The sequence below is a fragment of the Poromitra crassiceps genome, assembly GCF_964638095.1.
Source record: "Poromitra crassiceps genome assembly, chromosome: 7".
In the NCBI taxonomy this organism is placed as follows: Eukaryota; Metazoa; Chordata; class Actinopteri; order Beryciformes; family Melamphaidae; genus Poromitra; species Poromitra crassiceps.
Genome location: NC_139628.1, coordinates 53089705 through 53116763, shown reverse-complemented (window position 1 = coordinate 53116763; position 27059 = coordinate 53089705). Strand labels below are relative to the sequence as shown.

General features: G+C 44.9%; 1 protein-coding gene across 1 annotated transcript in view; it reads left to right on the top strand.

Annotated features, from left to right (window-relative positions):
* Nucleotides 1-981: 981 nt before the first annotated feature.
* The window catches only part of tbc1d19 (TBC1 domain family, member 19), a gene marked incomplete at both ends in the record, with an annotated part of 35801 nt that continues 9723 nt past the window's right edge, over nt 982-27059 (top strand). The window contains 12 exons of the mRNA XM_083640203.1: nt 982-1077; nt 1274-1346; nt 1482-1527; nt 3304-3379; nt 4249-4323; nt 5590-5653; nt 6759-6805; nt 7721-7831; nt 7967-8039; nt 9813-9851; nt 14491-14603; nt 22622-22696. Of these exons, the coding sequence (XP_083496329.1) occupies nt 982-1077; nt 1274-1346; nt 1482-1527; nt 3304-3379; nt 4249-4323; nt 5590-5653; nt 6759-6805; nt 7721-7831; nt 7967-8039; nt 9813-9851; nt 14491-14603; nt 22622-22696 (888 nt within the window). The remainder of the gene's footprint in view (nt 1078-1273; nt 1347-1481; nt 1528-3303; nt 3380-4248; nt 4324-5589; nt 5654-6758; nt 6806-7720; nt 7832-7966; nt 8040-9812; nt 9852-14490; nt 14604-22621; nt 22697-27059) is intronic.

Here is a 27059-nt window from a genome sequence, read left to right as displayed (position 1 = left end):
CTGTTGACATTCACCAAATAAAATCAATCAATCAATCAATGCTTCACTCACAATAATTGCTTTTGATCATGACCTTAATGCTGGTGATGTGGGCAATCTTTTGCCCAATAACTGGAGATTGTACATGGAGGCAATGGGAATGAATGGACAATTCATCTTTTAGGAGGAATGCAATTTTCCAAATGCACAAAACTGCAACAATAGTAGAATATAAAAATAGACAATAAAACACACACATACACACTAGAGGTCTGCTACCCGACCCGAACCCCGACGGGACCTGATGGTCGGGTAAGGCCTGTTTTTTTTTTAAAACAATTAGGGCTCGGGTTAATGCTCAATGAAGCAAAAATACATTGTCATTGTCAGGTCCATGTAGGTCTAACAATTGTTGCACTTACAAATGTTAGCAGCATTATACCACGCTTAGTTAGACATGTGGGCTATTTATAATAAATAAATGTAATGTAAATAATAATAATAATAATAATAATAATAATAATAATAATAATAATAATAATAATAATAATAATAATAATAATAATAATAATAATAATAATGTATACTGTATGCAGTGTGAAATAGTGGAAACAACATGGAAATATGCAGAACAGTGGGAGAGATGGGTGAAGCTTGAAGCAGTCGATGGCACGGAGAAACAACATAGTCATCATTTCCAATTACAAATGCCATTTATTTCCAAGGAAATATAATTATTTTTTACGATGAATTTACATTCAGAAGAAATATAGGCTAATGTTCTTCAGTCTCATCATTGACTCCAGTTTACTGTAGTGGACCCTAAAAGCTAGGAACCAATGTCGCAGGTTCATGTTTCCTGTACACACCCACACACGGTGGTCCCCAGTTGCTAAGTAACCTCTGCAGGGGGCCGGGTGTTGGTGTTGGTGCTGGTGCTGGATGGATGGAGACAGAGTGAAGCTGCGTCGTTGTAGTCCAGACAAAACGAGCTTTGTCAGGATGGACGAGGGCACGGAGTTAGCACTGACTATCGCCCAAGTCGTCCAGCGGCTGAAAGGAAGCCACCTGCACTCTCAGATAGAGAGGCAGGCTAAAGTGAGTAGCTTAGCATGAACTGTTTAGCTAGCGATGATGCGGAGCAGCAGCAGGCTAGCCGAGCCCACCCAGTCAGCTGTTCACGTTATCCCGGGACAACTGATCGCTTTGTGCTTCTATTTGAAAGAAAAGCATACAAACCAGATACAATATGTTCATTTTTGTCTCCCCCCCCCCCCTCCCAAATATTATTTAGGAATGTTTGCACCAGCCCGAGATAAAACTGGAGTCTCTTAAGGAGGATGTGCGCAATTTTCTTAAAATATCAGGTGGGCGAATGACATCATCACTTCGTCGGCATAGTCTAATTCTGTCATTTATGTGGTATTAAAATAAAAATAAAAAGCACCTACAAAACCATTCTTATTATTAGTTATTATAATGCATTTTATTATGTTTTGCAGGCTGGGAAAGAAAGCTACAGAATGCAGTGTATCGAGAACTGCATGTGTAAGTAATCTTGATGGATTCTGGTATTTGTGGTTATTCACACGCACGCATTGTTGTTGTTGTTACATCTCATTTGCAGTGCAAATCACTCTCACTTCAATTACAGTGCTTGGCAAAGTTGATAACTCTCCCTAATTAGAATGACAGGTAATTAGATAGTGAGGGGGAATCCATTTAGATATATCTTTTTAAACTTACACACCTCTGTGTTATTTGATTCTTCTTTTATCTTATATAACTTGTGACAAAGAACGCTGAAATGCAGGCTTTGAAGAGGATGGTACACAGCAATCTACGCCCATGTCATCCTGTCTTGCCCCCATGTTTTAGTTTGAAACTCTACTTTAGGCAAGTCGTTTTTTTTTAATGTGTTTGTTCCTAAACTGTAGTTTTATTGTCTTACCTCTAAGGTTCATGCCCTCTTTACTTTCTTCAGATTGAAATGTAGGATGCCTAGTGTTTCTCTGTCTAATGGCCCATTTCCACCGCTGGTATCAACGTGGCCCCGCCCAGCTCGTCTCGCTTTTTTGTCTCATTCCACCGATCAAAAACGTGGACAGCCCGGGTTGAGTCGTGCTGCTTTTGGTCCCTGCTCTGTTGAGGTTCTAGCGCTGTGAACCCGGGTTCATACGGTGACGTGAAAACACTGCAGACGACTGATTGGTCAGGCAGAATCGTGTTTACTCTATCTACTCACTGTCAATGCATACCAGTTTAGTGGGGCTTACCTTCTCTTCTGTTATGTTATTTCCATCAGTCTTTTGTGTTGCTGCCTTCGCCTCTGGTGAAATAAAATCGATCTCCTTACTCAGCTTTAACATGGCGGTGGTTTTCAATTGTTTTGAGAGAGAAAATGTCAGCTGCTCAGGAAGCTCCTGTAGTTGTGTGCAGCGTCGGCTGCGCTAGGCCGCAGGCGGCGGTAAGTGAAGCCGCGGTCTTGTCTGGTGAGAGGCCGCCGGGGTAGAGGCTTCACTCTGTAGCGCAACCCCTGTCCCTCGCGCAGCACATGCATGTGAGTTTGACTAACAACAAAGTGATATCCATTCTCCTGGCCGATTGTCACATTTGCCCATGTACACTAGGTCATTTAGAGGCACCAGTATTTCATAAACAGTTTAAAAGTTTGTGTATGGATTTAATTTGAATGTTATATGTTATAGCCTACTTCGGTTATGGGCGGAGGGCAGATATGCGGTCGCTATGACGACCAGGTGTGGGCGGGGGCAGATCGAGCAGCGGTGGAAACAAAACATGCATCGGGTCGAAACAAATAGAGCCGAGTAGTGACGGGCTGTGCAGGGCTGTAAAATGTGGTGGAAATGAGCCAGGGTCACATATAACTCTGGCCACTAGTCAGCCCCCCCTGTGTGCTCTTATAGGTGTTTAGATTAGGCTAAATGTTGTATAGCACACAGTCAGAGACCTTGAGTCATTTAATAAATCTTGAGCATGGTAGGTGGGCAAACTGCACGAGTCCTCATCTGAGCTCTGACCTTTTTTATATATATATATTTTAAAAGAAATGTATGATTTTATATTAGGCTCATTGCCGGCGTTTCTCCTTTGTTTTATTCTCTGGTTCTCTCAAGCAGTTGTTCTGGTTTAAAATCTGGCACTTTGTCTTACTTTCTATTCCATCTCATACGAACCGTCTTCAGTGCCTCAAAGCTGTCGAGTCTCTAGCATTTTAATGCATTTACTTGATAAACGCGCCACCTATCCCCCCCCCCCCCCACACACACCGCCCGCCCCCACTCTTGTGTTTGATTGGTCTAGCCAACTGCCCCCCAGCCATCCCGCCGCTCCTGCAGAGCATCTCAAAGAGCCGCTGGCCTACATGCGCAAGGCACAGGTGGGTCTGTCTCTTCCCATCTCATCACTCTGTCTAGCCCCAACGTGACCCTACTACTGTACTTTGTGTATATATAATATATAATATATACACTCGTGCAGTATTTAGGGTCACATAGCGTTCCAATAGGCAATAGGGGGGAACGACAGTTCAAAACGCTCTCCTACCCGTCTCCGACGTCCGATTGCAGATCCGAAGATATGATAGTCCTCCTACTGAAGCCAGTAATTTAGCCGGGGCAGTTAAAATGATACTGCTGCGTGAAACAACTGTTTAAAAGCAGTCTTTCCACAGCCTGTGCTGAATTTAGGAGAGGAGAAGCTTCCTAGTGCCGACAGGGACCTTGGGAGTTTGAGTATTTCATGACATGTTTTGCTTCCCAGGTGCGTTGGATTCGATGATTTGATCACTGACCGTCTCCATGTGACTGCATGCGTTTGCTCGCCGCGTGCAAGCGGTGCACCATGATAGTGAGATCAAACACACCCTGCTGTAAATTCAGCACAGGCTGTGGAAAGGCTGCTTTTAAACTGTTGTTTCATACAGCAGTATCATTTTAACCGCCACCAGCGAAATTACTGGCTTCAGTAGGAGGACTATCATATCTTCGGATCTGCAATCGGACGTCGGAGAAGACGGGTAGTAGAGCGTTTTGAACAGCCGTCCCCCCCTATTGCCTATTGGAACGCTATCTGACCCTAAATACTGCACAAGTGTATATATTATATATACACAAAGTACAGTAGTAGGGTCACGATGGGGCTACACCCTGTCTTGTTCTTCTACATCTGTGACTCTTGTCTTACTAGCCTGTTGAAACTAGAGATGTGGCCCACTTAGGTCTTTGTAACCCTAACCCTCTTCTACAGGCTGGCTGGGAGAAGCGTATCCTCAAGAGCCTGAACAGCATGTGTACAGAGCTGGAGGTCCCCCTGGCTCGCATGGTATGTTCTCATCCTAGGGTGAGCATGGTATGTTCTCATCCTAGGCTGAGCATGGTATGTTCTCATCCTAGGCTGAGCATGGTATGTTCTCATCCTAGGCTAAGCATGGTATGTTCTCATCCTAGGCTGAGCATCATTAAACTAGCACTCAAGCTCTCTGGGAGCATCTTCTGTAGTGTAACAGCCGTTATTACATTACCCTTTTCACCATGTTCTTAGTATATTTCGAGATCATTTTTACATTGTCCTTTGTTGTTTTTGGTGCTTCTGAGCTCTAGAGCAGCGGTTCCCGACCTTTTCCAAGTCAAGGCCCACTTGAAAATATCCAAAATGTTCAGGGCCCACATCTGACCGTATATGATATATATACATGTATACCGTATATATACGTATATATATATATATATATATATATATATACATATATATATATATATATATATATATATATATATATATATATACATATATATATATATATATATATATATATATATATATATATATATATATATATATATATATATATATATACACACATCTGACCGTATATGCGTCCTCACTCAGAGCACTTTTTATTTTCACAATAAAAGGAGCTGTCCATCAGCAGCACCACACAGAAACTAAAAGTGCGGCTTTGTCTGCAATAGAATAATGAACAAATAATTGATTACAAATTAATTAACTATCATTCAACAACTGTATCGAGAAACAATGGAGAAATGCATTCTCATGCATGATATTTCTTTTCCACGAAGATTGTAATGTTTTGCAAAATGATTTGGCGGCCCACTTGCAATACCTTTGCGGCCCACCAGTGGGCCCCGTCCATGGCCCAAGTACCCAAGTACCACTTCCCACTGTGGCTTCCAACTTTTGTTTTCTCCATAAAAAAAGAAATCAATGATTTAAGCACAACAGCATCATAAAGGCTAAATACCAGTAGGCTCAAATAACCAGCACATAAACAGATCAACATCTTATTTGCTCATAGGCTGATGGCAGTCAGCAAGGCTCTTGAGTACCACCAGGTGGAGCCTCGCAGACCACCGGTGGTCCCCGGACCACAGTTTGGGAATCACTGCTCTAGAGTAAAGCGTATGCTGTTTGAAATCCTATATAGCAGTTCAAATACTTTGTGGTTCTATGCAGACATGGATTTATTTGTAACATAAGAAGATTTTGGATGTGTCATGTTTGACACTGGTGGTGTTTTGACTGTATGTAGTTGTTGACATGCCATATTTCTGCCCGCTCCCTCCACAGAGGCCTGCCGCGGAGCAGAAGGAGCTCACCAACAAATGGAACGAGATGGGCACAGATGAACCAGGTCTCCAGACGTTATCCAGGGGTGGTTGGCCCACACAAATCTGCCTCCATGAATGTTTGGCATCAGTCTGGCACTGCTGTATTTTTGCATTAGCTTAGCATCATAAGTCTGTCAGCTAGATCTACTGCTTAATGAGTTTTTTTTTTAACCTTTATTTATTCAGGGGACTTGACTTACGTGCATGCTCTTCTCAGCAGCACCCTGTTTCACATGCTTCCAGTTAGAACAGTGGGTTATTATTTCAGTATCCTTTTGTGTACCAGTCAAAACTTTGGATGCAGATTTGTCTTTATTTGTACTGAGAATAATAGCAAAGACATAATAACATACTGTGTAGACGAGGGAGGCATTATACAAAATCATTTTCAAGCACTTAAGCATAAGCCTTTAGATCAAAATGAGGAGGAAAAACATAGAGCATTCAAACAGGTGTGTCCAGACGTTTGACTGAAGAGGCATCTCTGACCACTGCTATTAAATCTTCAGTGATGGTTTATAGGCTCGAACCTGGCGAACCAAACCCACATTCACTCTTCAGACCTGCTCATGTGCAAAGCACATACTAGCGTGTAACCTTGTGTCCTAGCAGTGCTATCTGAGGCAGTGGGGTATGATAACATTTAGGATTGGGTGCCGTCACTGGGCTGTAAACACTCAGGTCTGTGAATATAGAAGCTATCCAGACTCCTTGGACTGAGCGTCGATAACGAGCGGAACTGAACCCCCCTTCCCCCCACTTGACTTGACTGCCACGCTGCGTGGACACAGATGGAAGTCCCACTTAAAAGCCGGCTCGGGGTGCGTTCGTTCGCTGTCCTGTGCCGTTCCGTCACTTTTGCAGACGACGAAACGGTCTGGCTGCACGAACTGAAGTGTGGCGTCACAAGACCGGTGCCGAGGCACACTCGGGTTCAAGCTGTTGAAGTGAACTCCATGGTCGGATGCGTTTGCGTCGTCGAGGTCGTATACGGTTAAACCTTTTCGGAAACCATGCGTATGTAAACGTTGTGTATACGCTTCACTTGGAGAGCTGTCGTCTGTAAGTGATGCTATCAATGTGTTTCTTTTTGAGAGACGCTGATGTGTGTTTGTATTCCGTCTGCAGATTTAAGTCGTTTCAGGCCCGTCTATGCCCCCAAAGACTTTCTGGAGGTAAGTGGATTCCCTGCTGATTATAGTATCAGGGTTGCCACAGGTCTGAAAAGTGCTTGAATTAAAAAATAAATAACAATCAAGTACTTGAATGTGTTCAGATTTATAAAGAGGTCCTTAAAGTTGCTTGAATTTAGCCTACCGGACTCTGAGTGTGCGCCGTCGTCTCAAATTTGGTGCGTCGAGCTTGATACACGTCCTATCTACAGTATCACTCTCCACGCTGCACTGTGTCATTGCTTTGAGTTTATGTGTGAAGTGTTATGATTCATTCCGATGTGTAAGCATCACCGGAAACAAATTTGCATAGAGACACTGCGTGAAATAGGCCACGCCCATCACGGGGGAAAAGCTCCATTCATAGCTAAAAGCTGTTTTGTGGTGGGGCTGCGCAGACAGCAACTGTAAAAAATCGCCAATTAAAGTTTTTTTGGTTCTCCCGCGCAAAACAAGGAAGCCATTAAGATTTGGCGAGAAGAAAAATGTGGATCTAGCTGTCGAGGAAGTAAGTTGGAGTGTTCATCTTCCGTATATATGATCTTTGTCTGCAACACGTGACATAGATACACTGTGTAACGCGTCATCATTCAGAAACCACGCCCAAGATGGGGGAAAACACAAACTCCTGTCCAATCCTGGCGTTCTCCTATGTCACGTGCATGGTTGCGTGTTGCACCAAAAGATCGTATATACGGAAGATGAACACTCCAACTTACTTCTTGACAGCTAGATCCACATTTTTCTTCTCGCCAATTCTCAATGGCTTCCTTGTTTTGCTCAGGAGTACAAAAAAACTTTAACTGGCGATTTTTATACATTTGTTTTCTGCGCAGCAAAAAACAAAAGGACAAGTCCTCTTTTAATTCTAGAAATAAATCTAGTGTTCCTAAAACTACATTTCCCATGCCCTTCCAGGTGTTAATCAGCCTGCGGAACCCCAACCATGACAGCAGTGAGGAGGTCAGCGCCAGGAGCCACTGGGGCCTCATCCAGGTTCCCCTCAACGTCCGGGACGTCCCGCAGATGGTAGGGCCCCGTGTGGGTGTGTGTGATATTGTGTCCATTATTGAAACTGTGGATACAATTCATATACTGTAGCATTGTCTTATGCTGACATAGAAACATTGTAATAACGTTTGGTGTTTTTTCCTCAACCTACAGAGAGAGGCCTACTCAGAGCTGAGCCTGACCTCTGGGCAGCTGGGCATTGATGACAGCACTCACATCCACCCAGGTCATGACAAAGCCATTCAGTTACACTCCGCCATTACCTCTCTTCATCAAGAAGCCAGCTGATTGGTTGCTGAAGTTTTACTTGACCAAGACTTTTTATGTACATTGTACATAAATTGTACATTCATTATAGTGACGTGTGTGTGTGTGTGTGTGTGTGTGTGTGTGTGTGTCTGTCTGTCTGTCTGTCTGTCTTTCTGTGTGTAGACATATAGAACAATATAATAATAATAATAATTGATTGGATTTATATAGCGCCTTTCTAGACACTCAATATACACAAACTTAACTCATACTTACACCATAGGTTCCCCCTATACAGTAGATCAGAGCAATTTAGAGAGAGTGGCGTCAGCGGAGGACCAAAATGCGTGACTCATTAGCCAATGAACAGCCAGGAAGGAGTCTCGCGCTACTTTTGAATGCTAAAATAAAGCTGATCATGTACAATTTGATTCAAAAAAAGAAAAAAACGTACGTAAACTTACTTACGTACAACACAAACGGTTCATTTTGCTGCAACTCGACAGTGCTGCTTAATCCAGGACCTTACTTCCTGGAACTCTTGAGAGTAAAAAAACGGGTCCATTGGAGTGAATGGAGATGTCGCGACTCTTCTATATAGACGGCTCTGCAGTAGATAATCTGATTAGATTTCGGAGCACCTTGTTGCATACATTTGCATATTAGCAAGGAAAAACTGATTTTCTTCATCCCACTATTTCATGCTTGAACTCTGTATCTTCATGCTTTAAGATACAGAGTTCGATAGTGTCAAGACAAGTATGTTGACGCAGAAACTTAGCTAATTAATGCAATACTTTGCTTAATGACCTCATTAGCCTAACTGGTTGTGCTTAATTGATCATGGTGATTATAGTGAGCTATGAGGCAGCGTAAGTGCCTTTTGTTTAAGATTATTAGTGAGTATTAATGACATTTTAAAAACATAATATTCAGCAGGAGTTATTTTTCTGGACATGATAAGTACAAGAAACTATGCATTTATGCATTTTGAGCGAATACACTGCCTCAAGCAGCAATGAATAATACTTTGATTTCTGCATTAGAAGTTGTTCTCCCCAGTCCCCTTATTTTCCTGGAAATGACGAGCATATCTCTTGCATCATATCTGTATTGGCTTTCTCTGATAAACACTCAATCAAACTCAATAAACAATCTAATCTAACTAAATTAACTAAATAAAAGGTCAGTTGAGTTTGCATGGTCGCTCTTATTTGCATGGGGAGAATTACTTATTTTTACTTAATTATATATATATATTTTTTTACTTATTTATATACTATATAATATACAATGGAATTATTTTTCTGATATTTTTTGGGGTTGTGGATACTATAGGCATAAATTACACATTTTGCTTTTCAAAGAATAACAACTTTGATCGCTTCGACAATAACCATAGTTCCTTTTCTATACCTGACCTCGCAGTGAATAATAATTCAGCTAAATAGGTCATTTACCTCATGAACGCCGCTATCAAACGATGTAAACCACACATTCTCATATCAGCCGGAGTCCCTCTCCCCAGCCACATGGCAGTCTGGGATCTCTCAAACAATATCTCTGTATGTCCAGATCCTGACAGTGTTACGCTCTGTGCTTCAGGTTTAAAATAGCGTTGTATCCACTGCCTCTGTGTTTGTAAATCCCAGTGATACTGATAACATATATATATATTTTTTTTTGTAGAGCCACTTCCTGCTGACTACTGATGCATGTCTGTTGTTCACTCTCTCCTATCGCTGTGCAGACCTGTTTGAAAGCGAGTACGTCCAAATCGGGAAGAAAGGTAAGACCGATGAGGTGTTCGGTTCCTCGTTTTAAATTGTTTTTCAGTTAAAAATTATTTTATCCCCATACATGTGTGTTAAATGTTGGTATTTAAGTCCAGTGGTCTCAAACCTTTTCCATTATAGTGACAATAAATAATATTATTATGTTTTTGCTGCGGACCCCCTGGAACCCCCTCAAGGAACCCCGGGGGTCCCCGGACCCCAATTTGAGAATTATTGTTTAAACCTGCTGCCACTGTCCCTTCCAGTTTCTTTATAGGCAGTCATCGTTCTTTCATAACACAAGAGAAAGTGACATCATATCTCATGCATTGGCAAATAGTTGAAATAGTAGATAGCAAATGCTTACTAAATAGCATTTGCATCCATTATACATCATATAGACATTGTACCTACATGTGTGTGTGTGTTTCCAAACCTCTTCCCCCCCGCTAACTTAGAAAGTCCCTCATGTCAGCTCCTCTTTCCCCCCGCTAACTTAGAAAGTCCCTCATGTCAGCTCCTCTTTCCCCCCGCTAACTTAGAAAGTCCCTCATGTCAGCTCCTCTTTCCCCCCCGCTAACTTAGAAAGTCCCTCATGTCAGCTCCTCTTTCCCCCCGCTAACTTAGAAAGTCCCTCATGTCAGCTCCTCTTTCCCCCCCGCTAACTTAGAAAGTCCCTCATGTCAGCTCCTCTTTCCCCCCCGCTAACTTAGAAAGTCCCTCATGTCAGCTCCTCTTTCCCCCCGCTAACTTAGAAAGTCCCTCATGTCAGCTCCTCTTTCCCCCCCGCTAACTTAGAAAGTCCCTCATGTCAGCTCCTCTTTCCCCCCCGCTAACTTAGAAAGTCCCTCATGTCAGCTCCTCTTTCCCCCCGCTAACTTAGAAAGTCCCTCATGTCAGCTCCTCTTTCCCCCCGCTAACTTAGAAAGTCCCTCATGTCAGCTCCTCTTTCCCCCCCGCTAACTTAGAAAGTCCCTCATGTCAGCTCCTCTTTCCCCCCGCTAACTTAGAAAGTCCCTCATGTCAGCTCCTCTTTCCCCCCCGCTAACTTAGAAAGTCCCTCATGTCAGCTCCTCTTTCCCCCCCCGCTAACTTAGAAAGTCCCTCATGTCAGCTCCTCTTTCCCCCCGCTAACTTAGAAAGTCCCTCATGTCAGCTCCTCTTTCCCCCCGCTAACTTAGAAAGTCCCTCATGTCAGCTCCTCTTTCCCCCCCGCTAACTTAGAAAGTCCCTCATGTCAGCTCCTCTCTCCCCCCCGCTAACTTAGAAAGTCCCTCATGTCAGCTCCTCTTTCCCCCCGCTAACTTAGAAAGTCCCTCATGTCAGCTCCTCTCTCCCCCCGCTAACTTAGAAAGTCCCTCATGTCAGCTCCTGCCATAGTTAATCCTCTCCTTCGCCCTCTCAAGTGGTGTCACCCCATCAGCCACCAGAGGGACACTTTAACTCTTAACTCATTGCTGCGCTATGAAGCCAGTGTAAACACCGACGCTCTCACGGACACCGATCGGAGCACGAATCGACGGGCGTCTCAAAAACACAGCCACTATTTTATATACACACAGCCTGGAAGGCCCGCGTCCACCATGTGGCCCTCGGGTGCTGTGTGTCGGCTCCCTGGCTGCCAGGGGGGATTCTTTCGAGGCCAAGTGTTGAGTGCACTCAAAGAGCGAAATAAAGAGAAGAGGAGGGTGTTAGTTTATGTTATGGCTGGCCAACGCCTCGAGTCGAGCACGGAGGCTGTTTGGCTACTGTCACAGTGGATGATGGAGGGTGATTGAGGACAGGATGGAGAGCGAGTGTTGTATCAGTGCTTTCTGTGGCGGTTATGTAACGACCACAGTCATGGGAGTCGTCTGTGTTATGTATTTTGTGTTTATACATTTTCGGAGGGATGTAGTGCGATTGTGATCCTGTTTCTGAAGCACTGCTGCGCTTGTGTGTATCCAAACACAGGGACGTTGCTCTGCGGCTGGCCTCGTGTGCCCGTTTAATAAACTCAAGTTCTCAAGTTGCCGCGCAGAGAACGAACTTCTCCGTTTTGATGCCAAACTTTGTGCTTGATGTTGCGCCATCAACTAAGAGACACAGGTTTTTCATTTTCACCGTTGAATCAGTCTCGGTACTACATGTATGCTGTAGACCTCTCATGACTGTACACACAGGTACTACATGTATGCTGTAGACCTCTCATGACTGTACACACAGGTACTACATGTATGCTGTAGACCTCTCATGACTGTACACACAGGTACTACATGTATGCTGTAGACCTCTCATGACTGTACACACAGGTACTACATGTATGCTGTAGACCTCTCATGACTGTACACACAGGTACTACATGTATGCTGTAGGACTCTCCTGACTGTACACACAGGTACTACATGTATGCTGTAGACCTCTCATGACTGTACACACAGGTACTACATGTATGCTGTAGACCTCTCATGACTGTACACACAGGTACTACATGTATGCTGTAGACCTCTCATGACTGTACACACAGGTACTACATGTATGCTGTAGGACTCTCCTGACTGTACACACAGGTACTACATGTATGCTGTAGGACTCTCATGACTGTACACACAGGTACTACATGTATGCTGTAGGACTCTCCTGACTGTACACACAGGTACTACATGTATGCTGTAGGACTCTCCTGACTGTACACACAGGTACTACATGTATGCTGTAGGACTCTCCTGACTGTACACACAGGTACTACATGTATGCTGTAGGACTCTCCTGACTGTACACACAGGTACTACATGTATGCTGTAGGACTCTCCTGACTGTACACACAGGTACTACATGTATGCTGTAGACCTCTCCTGACTGTACACACAGGTACTACATGTATGCTGTAGACCTCTCCTGACTGTACACACAGGTACTACATGTATGCTGTAGGACTCTCCTGACTGTACACACAGGTACTACATGTATGCTGTAGGACTCTCCTGACTGTACACACAGGTACTACATGTATGCTGTAGGACTCTCCTGACTGTACACACAGGTACTACATGTATGCTGTAGGACTCTCCTGACTGTACACACAGGTACTACATGTATGCTGTAGGACTCTCCTGACTGTACACACAGGTACTACATGTATGCTGTAGGACTCTCCTGACTGTACACACAGGTACTACATGTATGCTGTAGGACTCTCCTGACTGTACTCACAGGTACTACATGTATGCTGTAGGACTCTCCTGACTGTACACACAGGTACTACATGTATGCTGTAGGACTCTCATGACTGTACACACAGGTACTACATGTATGATGTAGACCTCTCCTGACTGTACACACAGGTACTACATGTATGCTGTAGAACTCTCCTGACTGTACACACAGGTACTACATGTATGCTGTAGAACTCTCCTGACTGTACACACAGGTACTACATGTATGCTGTAGAACTCTCCTGACTGTACACACAGGTACTACATGTATGCTGTAGGACTCTCCTGACTGTACACACAGGTACTACATGTATGCTGTAGAACTCTCCTGACTGTACACACAGGTACTACATGTATGCTGTAGGACTCTCCTGACTGTACACACAGGTACTACATGTATGCTGTAGGACTCTCCTGACTGTACACACAGGTACTACATGTATGCTGTAGGACTCTCCTGACTGTACACACAGGTACTACATGTATGCTGTAGGACTCTCCTGACTGTACACACAGGTACTACATGTATGCTGTAGGACTCTCCTGACTGTACACACAGGTACTACATGTATGCTGTAGGACTCTCCTGACTGTACACACAGGTACTACATGTATGCTGTAGGACTCTCCTGACTGTACACACAGGTACTACATGTATGCTGTAGGACTCTCCTGACTGTACACACAGGTACTACATGTATGCTGTAGGACTCTGCTGACTGTACACACAGGTACTACATGTATGCTGTAGGACTCTCCTGACTGTACACACAGGTACTACATGTATGCTGTAGGACTCTCCTGACTGTACACACAGGTACTACATGTATGATGTAGGACTCTCCTGACTGTACACACAGGTACTACATGTATGCTGTAGGACTCTCCTGACTGTACACACAGGTACTACATGTATGCTGTAGGACTCTCCTGACTGTACACACAGGTACTACATGTATGCTGTAGACCTCTCCTGACTGTACACACAGGTACTACATGTATGCTGTAGGACTCTCCTGACTGTACACACAGGTACTACATGTATGCTGTAGACCTCTCCTGACTGTACACACAGGTACTACATGTATGCTGTAGGACTCTCCTGACTGTACACACAGGTACTACATGTATGCTGTAGGACTCTCCTGACTGTACACACAGGTACTACATGTATGCTGTAGGACTCTCCTGACTGTACACACAGGTACTACATGTATGCTGTAGGACTCTCCTGACTGTACACACAGGTACTACATGTATGCTGTAGACCTCTCATGACTGTACACACAGGTACTACATGTATGCTGTAGGACTCTCCTGACTGTACACACAGGTACTACATGTATGCTGTAGGACTCTCCTGACTGTACACACAGGTACTACATGTAAAGTAAAGTAAATAAAGTACATGTATGCTGTAGGACTCTCCTGACTGTACTCTCTCTCTCTCTTCTACCAGTGCTGCTGGAGCAGGACAGTGCGGCAGCGCAGCAGTACAGCAGGCAGGGCTGTCCCACAGGGCTCCGCGCAGACCTGTGGGCCCTCATCCTCAACTCCACTAACCAGCCCCAGGTAGAGCACGCACGCACGCACGCACGCACTCACGCACGCACACACCGTGCACGCACACACACACACACACACACACACACACACACACACACACACACACACACACACATGCTTGAGTTGCATGCGAGTGGCGGCCGTCAGCTGTCAGTGTTTGTTAGAAAGCAGCCATGCACACACAGCTGTCATGATTCCCAGACGCCATGTTTTTACCAGTTGAACTCTTCAACCGCTGCTATTTCCACTGTTAATGATTTGGGCTTTTGAACGCCTCCTGTGTATTTGTGTCACTATGTCTCACTATGCACTCTGCATGTTGCTATATACAGTAGACAGACACACCTGTTTGCATGTACTGTTTTTCATTCTCTTAACTTAAAGCCGTTTGGATCTAAAGGCTTATGCTTAAATGCTTGAAATGTGTTTCTTAAGACAAATCTATAATTGCGGTAGCATCTATCTCTCTGTCTCTCTCTACAACTTTTTTACTTTTACTCCCTACATTTTAACAGAAATATCTGTACTTTCTACTCCTTACATTTTCAAAACAGGCTAGGCACATCCAAAACAAGACACATCATCATCATCATCATAATTAAAATTGCCTAGCGGACGGAATAGGCCGTGTGTCCATCTAGCGTCTTTTTCCGACCGTTAAACACTGGAAGTGCGCTGGGGAGCGCTGATCACAGCGCACAATATGCAAGGAAGCAGTCTGAAAGTAACGTCAGCTCAGGGCGGTAGCTAGCTTGATAGCTGACAGCTAACATTAGCTAACAACACACATACAGGGATTTAGCTCAACACTCAGCAGAAATATTAAGTGTCTAGCCAATCTGCTCCCACAATTGAGCCTTTCTGTCTCTGTTGCAATAGTTTCTCCATATTAGTTGCCAGAAAAGGAGCAGCCGACACCAGTGTCTTTCTGAAGTGAAAAGTTAAAATATTTTCAGCTGGGAGCCGGGCGCACAAAAACACCGGAGCGCTGTGAAAATAGACGCTGGGCACAGCGCACTTTCTCTAGACGTCCGTGTGCGCCCGCATACACTCTCCCCCCATTGGAAACAACTGAAAAAAGACGCCGGAGCTGATGAAAAGACGCTAGGTCCACACAGGCCCTTAGTCATGATTTTGCATCAGTGATGTCATAAATCAGGGATTGTGATGTCATCAGTGATGTCACTTGAGCAATTGTGATGTCATCAGTGATGTCACTCGAGCAATTGTGATGTCATCAGTGATGTCACTCGAGCAATTGGGATGTCATCAGTGCCCTCATCGATAATTGATTTGCCACCGGGCAACACTGATAATACCTTCTGTTTGAGACACAGCAAGTCAGTGTGGTACAGTGACACATGTGAAGGAATGGCTGTTCAATCAGGGCATTGCTACAGGCAGCTCCACAAAGCCGCCTGTGCAGGAGACCTGGACACACTGAGGAGGCTGCTGCAGGAAGACCACTTCAGAAGGCTGATCAATGAGCAGTGTTTTTATGGGTGTCGGGGGACCCCTCTGACGCACGCAGCCTCGCGGGGTCATGCTGCCTGTGTGGACTACCTGATCACACAGGGAGCACAGGTAGACCTAGCTGATGTGGATAACTGGACGCCTCTCTACTCTGCTGTGCTCTACGGTCAGCTGGACTGTGTCCGGATCCTCCTGGATGCCGGGGCCGACCCTAACAGAATCGTGGGTGCCTCATGGATCACCGCGGTCTACTGGGCTGCCCGGGATGGAAGTCTGGAGATACTGCAGGAACTCCTCAGGTACCGTGCTGCTGTTCCTGTTGACATAGACACCCTCGAGAGGTCTCCTCTCTACATCAGTGCTGTACGCAACCACCTGGACTGCTTCCACCTGCTGCTCCAGGCTGCTGGCGTTCTGACCCGTGACGTGGCTTCTCTCCTGCTGGGTAAGGTGCTGTGGTACCGGTGCGGTGCGGCCTTCGTTCAGCTGCTGCTAGACCACGGTGCTGACCCGGCCCTGGTGACCACAGAGCAGGCACAGCTGGAGGAGAAGGCGGATCCTGAGGCGCTCAGGGTCTTTCTGGAGGCCAAGAGATGTCCTCGCAGTCTGGCCCACGTGTGTCGGATCCGGATCCGCCAAGTTCTGGGCACGCATCGGCTGAACCAAGTCCACTCCCTACCACTAACACAAGTGATGAAGGACTTTGTGCTCCACCAAAACTGACTTGAAGATTGAAGGGGGTCAGTTTATTTTCATGTCCTAGATTTAGTTCTTCAGTGACTGTGTTTCAAACAAATCCAGGAGCAGAGATTATATACCATCAGCATACACCACCTGTTTATCTTAATATGACGTGAGGTTCAGTTAGCTTTGCACAGAAACAGCCGGGAGAAATACTTTTTACTTTTATACTTGATAACATTTCAGAGCTTGTAATTCGTTTTACTTTTACTTGATTAAACAAGTTGAATCAGTACTTCTACTTAGAGTCTTTATTTAGACGAGTAACTGTTACTTCTACTTGAGTAAAGAACGAAGTAACTAAGTACAAATACTTCATTACTGTACATGTAGGATTTTCAGGTATCTGTACTTTCCCTGATGATGTCACAGACAGCTCAGCCGGATACTACCATAGTGATGTCATAAATCATTGATGACGTCACAGATGATGTCATCAGTGATGTCACTCAAGCAATTGTGATGTCATCAGTGATGTCATAAATCCTTCCTGGCTGAGGCTATAAGTGGTGGAAGAAGTCATCCAGTCTGCCAGAAAGCCATAAGAAGAAGAAGCCGCTGCTCGCGTACCCTCAGGTACTATAATTCAACATTTGCCACCGGGCAACACTGACACTGATAATACCTTCTGTTTGAGACACAACATACAAGTCAGTGTGGTACAGTGACACATCTGAAGCAATGGCTGTTCAAGCAGGACATGGTGACAGGCAGCTCTATGATGCCATCAGTGCAGGAGACCTGGACACACTGAGGAGCCTGCTGCAGAGAGACCACTTCAGAAGGAAGATCAATGAGCTGTGTTTTGATGGGTACTATTGGTGGTGGACCCCTCTGGCGCGCGCAGCCTACTCGGGTCATGCTCCCTGTGTGGACTACCTGATCACACAGGGAGCACAGGGAGACCTAGCTGATAAGTATAACAAGACACCTCTCCACTGTGCCGTGTGCCGCGGTCACCTGGACTGTGTCCGGATCCTCCTGGAAGCCGGGGCCGACCCTAACAGAAGCGTGGGTGCCTCATGGATCACCGCGGTCTACTGGACTGCCCTGTTTGGAAGGCTGGAGATACTGCAGGAACTCATCAGGTACCGTGCTGCTGTTTCTGTTGACATACACACCCTCGAGACGTCTCCTCTCTACATCAGTGCTAGACACAACAACCTGGACTGCTTCCACCTGCTGCTCCAGGCTGCTGGCGTTCTGACCCGTGACGTGGCTTCTCACCTGCTGGAGGTGGTGCTGTGGTACCGGTGCGGTGCGGCCTTCGTTTAGCTGCTGCTGGACCACAGTGCTGACCCGGCCCTGGTGACCACAGAGCAGGCACAGCTGGAGGAGAGGGCGGATCCTGAGGCTCTCAGGGTCTTTCTGGAGGCCAAGAGATGTCCTCGCAGTCTGGCCCACGTGTGTCGGATCCGGATCCGCCAAGTGCTGGGCACACATCGCCTGAACCAAGTCCACTCCCTACCACTAACACAAGTGATGAAGGACTTTGTGCTCCACCAAAACTGACTTGAAGCTTGAAGGGGGTCAGTTTATTTTCATTTCCTAGATTTAGTTCTTCAGTGACTGTGTTTCAAACAAATCCAGGAGCAGAGATTATATACCATCAGCATACACCACCTGTAGACAATCTTACTACTCCTGTTGGAGAGCGTTTATCTTAATATGACGTGAGGTTCAGTTAGCTTTGCACATGTGACCCACTGGTTCACATTATACGTTATATGAATGTAAAATGGTACATGATTTTTGGATAGGTATTGTTCACTGTATTAATAACATACTGAAAACAGAAATAACTGAAGAACCAGCATTATGTATATTGGGCATTCTACCTATGGAGACCAGCCTATCCTCACAATTGTGCTCTTGTGTGAGGTTGGCTCTCATAACAGGAACCAGGATAGCACTGGAAATCAAAAGAGAAAATTGCATTTAAAGAGTGGAGAGACGAATTGGCTCGAATAGCCTCTTTTGAGCAGCTTATCCATAGAGTTAACAACACCCTAAACGTTTTCAGGAAGATCTGGGGGCCTTGGAAATATTTGGAAATGACGAGCAGAGATAATAATTACTAGTAACGGTGCTGATATTTCAATCTGAAGACTGTTGACCGATGAGGTACTGATATTATCGTGTATCCCTAATGGCAATAATCACACACTCTAAACATGCCTGATCTCTATGTATAGCAGCAATGTATTATTAATGTAACATTGGTATCATGATGTAAGAATGTGCACCTCTTGGGGTTTTTTCTCACCCGTAGTTTTTTGTCTGTCCCCCCCCCCCCTTTTTTTTGTGTTTTTTTTTGTTTTTCTTCTATTTTGCTTGGTAAAGGTGACTATTGTAAATGTTTAAACATCAAAAAGATAATAAAAAGCTTTAATCACAGTTAGCTTTGCACAGAAACAGCCGGGAGAAATACTTTTTACTTTTATACTTGATTACATTTCAGAGCTTGTAATTTGTTTGACTTTTACTTGATTAAACAAGTTGAATCAGTACTTCTACTTTTACCAGAGTCTTTATTTAGACAAGTAACTATACTTCTACTCAAGTAAAGAATGTGTGTACTTTTCCCACCTCTGCTCACAGACACACACAAACCACAAGTCCCACACATACGGGTAGTTATTAATGCTTACTCCTTACCACTGAGAAAGCGCTGGTGTGTGTACATATTTATGAATATTTCTGAATTGATTATAGTCATTATTCCTAATGATGTCATATCACCTCCATTGCTTTCCAATAAAGCAGTTGCTTTTCCAGAAGGAACCCGAGTGACCTCAGCGACGAGCTCTACATCAGCTGTAGATCTGCCTCTCTGCTGTTTATGCCAGAGCTCTACATCAGCTGTAGATCTGCCTCTCTGCTGTTTATGCCAGCCTCACTGTGTCTTGTCACGGGGTGTACAAGCGCTAACGTAATCAAACGGTGGCGATTTAGCACAGCTAGCTCAAACACAGCGGCCGCAGCCTGTGTGGCAAAGCGCTGTGTAAACGCCGCAGTCCAGGGAACCCCCCTTACTCCCCCGCCACGGCCTACTCCCCCGCCACGGCCAACCCTCCCTACTCCCCCGCCACGGCCTACTCCCCCGCCACAGCCAACCCTCCCTACTCCCCCGCCACGGCCAACCCTCCCTACTCCCCCGCCACGGCCAACCCTCCCTACTCCCCCGCCACGGCCAACCCTCCCTACTCCCCCGCCACGGCCAACCCTCCCTACTCCCCCGCCACGGCCAACCCTCCCTACTCCCCCGCCACAGCCAACCCTCCCTACTCCTCCGCCACGGCCAACCCTCCCTACTCCCCCGCCACGGCCAACCCTCCCTACTCCCCCGCCACAGCCAACCCTCCCTACTCCCCCGCCACGGCCAACCCGATAAAACAATACAGGCAATGGGAAGATTGATTTGAGAGGGAGAGTTACAGAGAGCTGGCGGAGGTCTGGAGAGCGTTAGCGTGGCCCCAGACTGCACTGGGACGCATTAACACATTTAACAGAGTAAGCTAGCTGTGTGTTCACTGCCTCACCTTAATGCAAATCTGCATGACTTGCATCTTATTAACTGCTTAAGTGTTTTAACTGTTTGAAGCAGTGTTGGGCAAGTTACTTTCAAAATGTAATATACTACATATTACTAGTTACTTTCATCTGAAAGTAATAAGTTACTTTACAATATTACTTTCTGTGGAGAGTAAGTCGTTACTTATTACACTACTTTTGCATTACTTTCACCAAAATAACAGCAGTAACAGAATAACATCGCCGCCACTGAACCACCCCGAAAAATTATTTCAACTGTCTTGAAGTCAGTGTAAATTCCCCAAAATTCTAAATGTTATCCTTTTCCTTTGTTACGGTCATCTACAGTGGTTATTTGCTTAAAAGTACACAATTTGATTAGAAAATGATTGTATCTTTATTTAAATGTGCTTTTATAAAAAACAAGTAACTCAATTTGTAACTTGTTACTTGACAAAGTAACTGGTATAATATTACTGAAATCTCAATATTACTGAAATCTCATTGGTAATAAGTAGGGATGTTCGATATTGGCTTTTTTACCGATATCCGATATCCAATAATGTCCAACTCTTAATTTCCGATACCGATATCAACCGATACCGATATAAGCGGGCTTTTTTTCCACCAAAATTTCACGTAACAAGTTACATAATGTAGCTTAATGTATCTTAAGAGTTTAATATATAATATCCATGTTGTGTTAAAGATGTAAGTGTTAGAGAAGCGAGCTTGTGACCAGAAGGTCGTCGGTTCAATCCCCGGGACCGGCAGGATAAATCTGGGTGGGGAAAGTGAAAAGGCAGCGCTTGCCCCTCCCTCATTACCACCACTGAGGTGCCCTTGAGCAAGGCCCTTAACCCCAACCGCTCCAGTGGAGCTGCTCAGTGGCCAACAGATCGGACTGTGGTTGTACTGGTCAGCTTCCAGGTATGAATGTGTGTGTGAATGTGAACAGGGCACTCCTGAAAAAGAGAGCATTGCTCTCAGTGAGACTCCCCCTGTATTTAAAAAAAAATAAAAAAATATCGGTATGAAAACCGATACCGATATTTTCCGATATCGATTTTTTATGCTAATATCGGCCGATAATATCGGTAGGCCGATAATATCGGACATCCCTAGTAATAAGTTATATTACTGAGTTACTGCTAAAAGTAATATATTACATGTAATATGTTACTTTTGTAATGAGTTACCCCCCAACACTGGTTTTAAGAGACATGACATGACATAACATAACGCGCTGTCTCCATCCATTCATCAAACACAAGTATTCTTAGACAGTAGGATGACAAGTGATGGTAAAAAATGTGTTGACCTGTTTGATTACATTGCACATACATAAAATGAATAAATTATTTCGGCTACATATCTATCAAAATGTCCTTCCAAATTCAATCTTAATGTGAATATAGGTACAGCTCATCAATATCTAATTGATTCTTGCAAATGTTTTGTTGGACAATTATAGCCAAGTGTGGGTGTTGTTGCATTGTTGTTAATGTAACCTACTGTAAGTGGTTAATTGTTATGATTTTCATGGTTCATTGTGCGTAATAAAGATTTTAATTTTACATTTCCTGCATCAGTTAGTTTCCATTTGCCGCATATAGTATAACCAAGTGAACTGCATATCCACTCGATACGAGGGCGATATATAATGAAGTTCAAATCGTTTTAACTGAACACTTTTTTTAAATATCTCCCACTGATGCTGTCCAGATTACTGGAAGCCTCAACGCCCTATACCTCAGCTCTCGTTTTTATGACATCTCGTCTCCAAGCGGAGACACTTCTGAGTTTAACCACGTTGTCGGAAACGTGAGAATACCCATCTGTTAACCTCGGTCAAATCCTGTTATTCTGCTTCCTGTCAGTGAAAAGATACATCAACTTGATTTAACGGTATCCATAAGGTGCTTTATGGATTTAGAAATAATAAATAAATAAAATTAGCTTTGCTTTTTTTTTTTTTTTTTTTTTTTTTACTCAATACGTTTTGTTCAGATTCTTAAAGTACAGTATATAAATTTACACCAACTCCTTGTGAAAACCTTCAGTCAATATTTAAATGAATCACACATACTGTATGCCTGATATGGTCTTAAATATTGCACAGACATTTGGGGGGGGGGGGGGGATTTAACTCAATAAACGTGCTACAAATCGTTTTTTGTTTTAATGCAAATTCAGTCACTCACATCTTTGCTGTACTGTAGGTGAATGTCAACAACAGTTTGCTTTAAGTGACTGCTGGTCTCTGCCTTTTTCAGGATGTGATGCATTATGAACAGCTCAAGGCCGGGGTCATACAACACGACTTGCTGGTGGACAACCTGATCTACAAGGTACGTCCCTCTACATTGTCAGCCAGGACAGGAAATTAACAACAAGCATTAAAAACATTGAATTGAGAGTTTGTCTGCCAGCTACTGGGTCAGGTCATCAGTCATTGTTCAGGCGTCCTATTCTATTCTATTCTATTATTTTCTAATCTATTATATTAACCACCATTTATCTGGAACGTGCGCTGCAAACCATGCAGGAAACTATATCGGGAATATCGGTACCACTACCTGGACATTCTGTGATATCAGTACCACTATACCTGGACATTCTGTGATATCAGTACCACTACCTGGACATTCTGTGATATCAGTACCACTACCTGGACATTCTGTGATATCAGTACCACTATACCTGGACATTCTGTGATATCAGTACCACTATACCTGGACATTCTGTGATATCAGTACCACTACCTGGACATTCTGTGATATCAGTACCACTATACCTGGACATTCTGTGATATCAGTACCACTATACCTGGACATTCTGTGATATCAGTACCACAATACCTGGACATTCTGTGATATCAGTACCACTATACCTGGACATTCTGTGATATCAGTACCACTATACCTGGACATTCTGTGATATCAGTACCACAATACCTGGACATTCTGTAATATCAGTACCACTATACCTGGACATTCTGTGATATCAGTACCACTACCTGGACATTCTGTGATATCAGTACCACTATACCTGGACATTCTGTGATATCAGTACCACTATACCTGGACATTCTGTGATATCAGTACCACTACACCGGGAACATTCTGTGATATCAGTACCACTACCTGGACATTCTGTGATATCAGTACCACTACCTGGACATTCTGTGATATCAGTACCACTACCTGGACATTCTGTGATATCAGTACCACTATACCTGGACATTCTGTGATATCAGTACCACTACCTGGACATTCTGTGATATCAGTACCACAATACCTGGACATTCTGTAATATCAGTACCACTATACCTGGACATTCTGTGATATCAGTACCACTACCTGGACATTCTGTAATATCAGTACCACTATACCTGGACATTCTGTGATATCAGTACCACTACCTGGACATTCTGTGATATCAGTACCACAATACCTGGACATTCTGTAATATCAGTACCACTATACCTGGACATTCTGTGATATCAGTACCACTACCTGGACATTCTGTGATATCAGTACCACTATACCTGGACATTCTGTGATATCAGTACCACTATACCTGGACATTCTCTGATATCAGTACCACTATACCTGGACATTCTGTGATATCAGTACCACAATACCTGGACATTCTGTAATATCAGTACCACTATACCTGGACATTCTGTGATATCAGTACCACTACCTGGACATTCTGTGATATCAGTACCACTATACCTGGACATTCTGTGATATCAGTACCACTATACCTGGACATTCTCTGATATCAGTACCACTATACCTGGACATTCTGTAATATCAGTACCACTATACCTGGACATTCTGTGATATCAGTACCACTACACCGGGAACATTCTGTGATATCAGTACCACTACCTGGACATTCTGTGATATCAGTACCACTACCTGGACATTCTGTGATATCAGTACCACTACCTGGACATTCTGTGATATCAGTACCACTACCTGGACATTCTGTGGGGGGCGGCGACTGCAGGACTGAAGATCAATGTTGGGAAGACAAAAGCGATGATATTTGGTGCGCTTGAATCGGATACAAATCTTGAGTGGGTTCAGACGAGATTGAGACCGTAGAAGAATTCATCTATCTCTGGGCAGTCTGATTACATCAGACAATAATTGTAGCAAGGAGATTAGATGGAGAATTGCACTGGCTTCAACAAGATAGTGAATAGCAAGGACACAGGAACTAAATTGAAAAAAGAATAAAGACTTGTGTATTTAATGTGCTATATTACACGCATGTGAAACATGGACTCTGCACAAAGACGTTCTTAGAAGACTGGATGCTTTCGAGATGAGATGCTACCCGAGTATGTACGTGGCAAATCTGAATGAGGAGGAAGAGGGGTCTCTTTGTGGACATCTGTCGCACGGACGACCATCGACTCATAAAGACAGCAACATTTAGCATGACTGGACAAACAAGAAGAAGAAGGGGCCGCCCTCGAAGACGCTACATCGATGACACCAAGGAAGTGGAGGAGCTGATCAGGGCGGCGAGCAACAGGCAGGAGTGGAGGAGGTGTGTTTGTGATGTGGTCCACACCAATGGGCAGTAGCCCCATGGAGATGAAGAAAGATTCTATTCTAAAGCTCATATTTGGCTGGCGATGCATTTTGGGATCTATCCACCAGGGAGGCCATTGGACAAAAAATCACCCACCCTCTATTCACCTTATGCAGAAGAGACCGTCTGGCTTGAGAGACTAACAGGAAGTGTAAAGTTCCGATTGTATTTACACTTCCTGTGACTCCTAAACCTAGTCTGACTCATAATGTGAGTCAAACTAGGTTTGACACGGTGAGTCAGACTAGTTTGAGCAGGTCAAACAGCCGGCGTTTTGAACAGGAAGTCGTGATACACTGGGTCAAGTGGGCGGGGCTGCATTGGGTGAATGCAATCAACATCCATAACAAACCCCATGTCCTTTTGCTACAATGCACCAATGCATACACAATACGCATTATACACACACACACACACACACACACACACACACCCACACACACACACACACACACACACACACACACACACACACACGATTAGAGGTGTCGTGGAATTTGTCCTCCTTTTTCGCATCCTGGCTCGTTCTCCTCCATGGTCAGGCCAGCAGCTGGCTCGTTCTCCTCCATGGTCAGGCCAGCAGCTGGCTCGTCCTCCTCCATGGTCAGGCCAGCAGCTGGCTCGTCCTCCATGGTCAGGCCAGCAGCTGGCTCGTCCTCCTCCATGGTCAGGCCAGCAGCTGGCTCGTCCTCCTCCATGGTCAGGCCAGCAGCTGGCTCGTCCTCCTCCATGGTCAGGCCAGCAGCTGGCTCGTCCTCCTCCATGGTCAGGCCAGCAGCTGGCTCGTTCTCCTCCATGGTCAGGCCAGCAGCTGGCTCGTCCTCCTCCATGGTCAGGCCAGCAGCTGGCTCGTCCTCCTCCATGGTCAGGCCAGCAGCTGGCTCGTCCTCCTCCATGGTCAGGCCAGCAGCTGGCTCGTCCTCCTCCATGGTCAGGCCAGCAGCTGGCTCGTTCTCCTCCATGGTCAGGCCAGCAGCTGGCTCGTCCTCCTCCATGGTCAGGCCAGCAGCTGGCTCGTTCTCCTCCATGGTCAGGCCAGCAGCTGGCTCGTCCTCCTCCATGGTCAGGCCAGCAGCTGGCTCGTCCTCCTCCATGGTCAGGCCAGCAGCTGGCTCGTTCTCCTCCATGGTCAGGCCAGCAGCTGGCTCGTTCTCCTCCATGGTCAGGCCAGCAGCTGGCTCGTTCTCCTCCATGGTCAGGCCAGCAGCTGGCTCGTTCTCCTCCATGGTCAGGCCAGCAGCTGGCTCGTCCTCCTCCATGGTCAGGCCAGCAGCTGGCTTGTCCTCCTCCATGGTCAGGCCAGCAGCTGGCTCGTTCTCCTCCATGGTCAGGCCAGCAGCATTGGGTAGCTGCACTGAAGTGCCTGGGAGTGGGGACCAGCTTCTTCCAACCGCCGCTGGTCAGACGACAATCTTCTAGCATGTTTTTTGAGTGGGGGTTCATATGATGTTATAGGAAACCCCAGAGGAGCACGGGGAGAACATGCAAACTCCACACAAAAAAGCCCTTTGCACGAGATAGCCCACTTGGCCATGCGGAGACATACTCTGTGTCGATTCCAGGCAAGAATCAAACGCAGGAACTTCTTGCTGTGAGGCGAGAGTGCGACGCAAGAACGTTCCCGCTGCGCCACCCTGCCCCTTAAAGATAATGGCTGCGTTTCCCAACAAAGAAGCTTATTAAGGAGTTAAGAAGCTTCTTAAGGAGTTAAGAAGTGTTTCCCAAATGCCTTCTTAACAGCCTTTTTAACACATCGCTAAAGAAGGCTCTTAAGAAGGGTTCTGTGAAAGGTGCTATATAAATCCACAACATTCTTATTATAAAAGGAATCCATTCTGATTAGAGGAATATAGCCTATGGTAAAACATTTAAAACACAAGTAACCATATTACATAGAGGAGAGATTTTCAAGTGTTCCCCAATTTTAAACACTAAAAGGTGCATGAAAGAAAGGAAAAGGGGAAAAACACAACAGTGGACTATATTATTATGTCCTTTTGCCTGACGCGGCCGAATCTGCGAGTGTTTCGTCGTTAAGAAGGTGTTAAGAACGCCCCAGACCCTTCTTACAAAACCTTCTTAACGAAAGATCATCTTAGG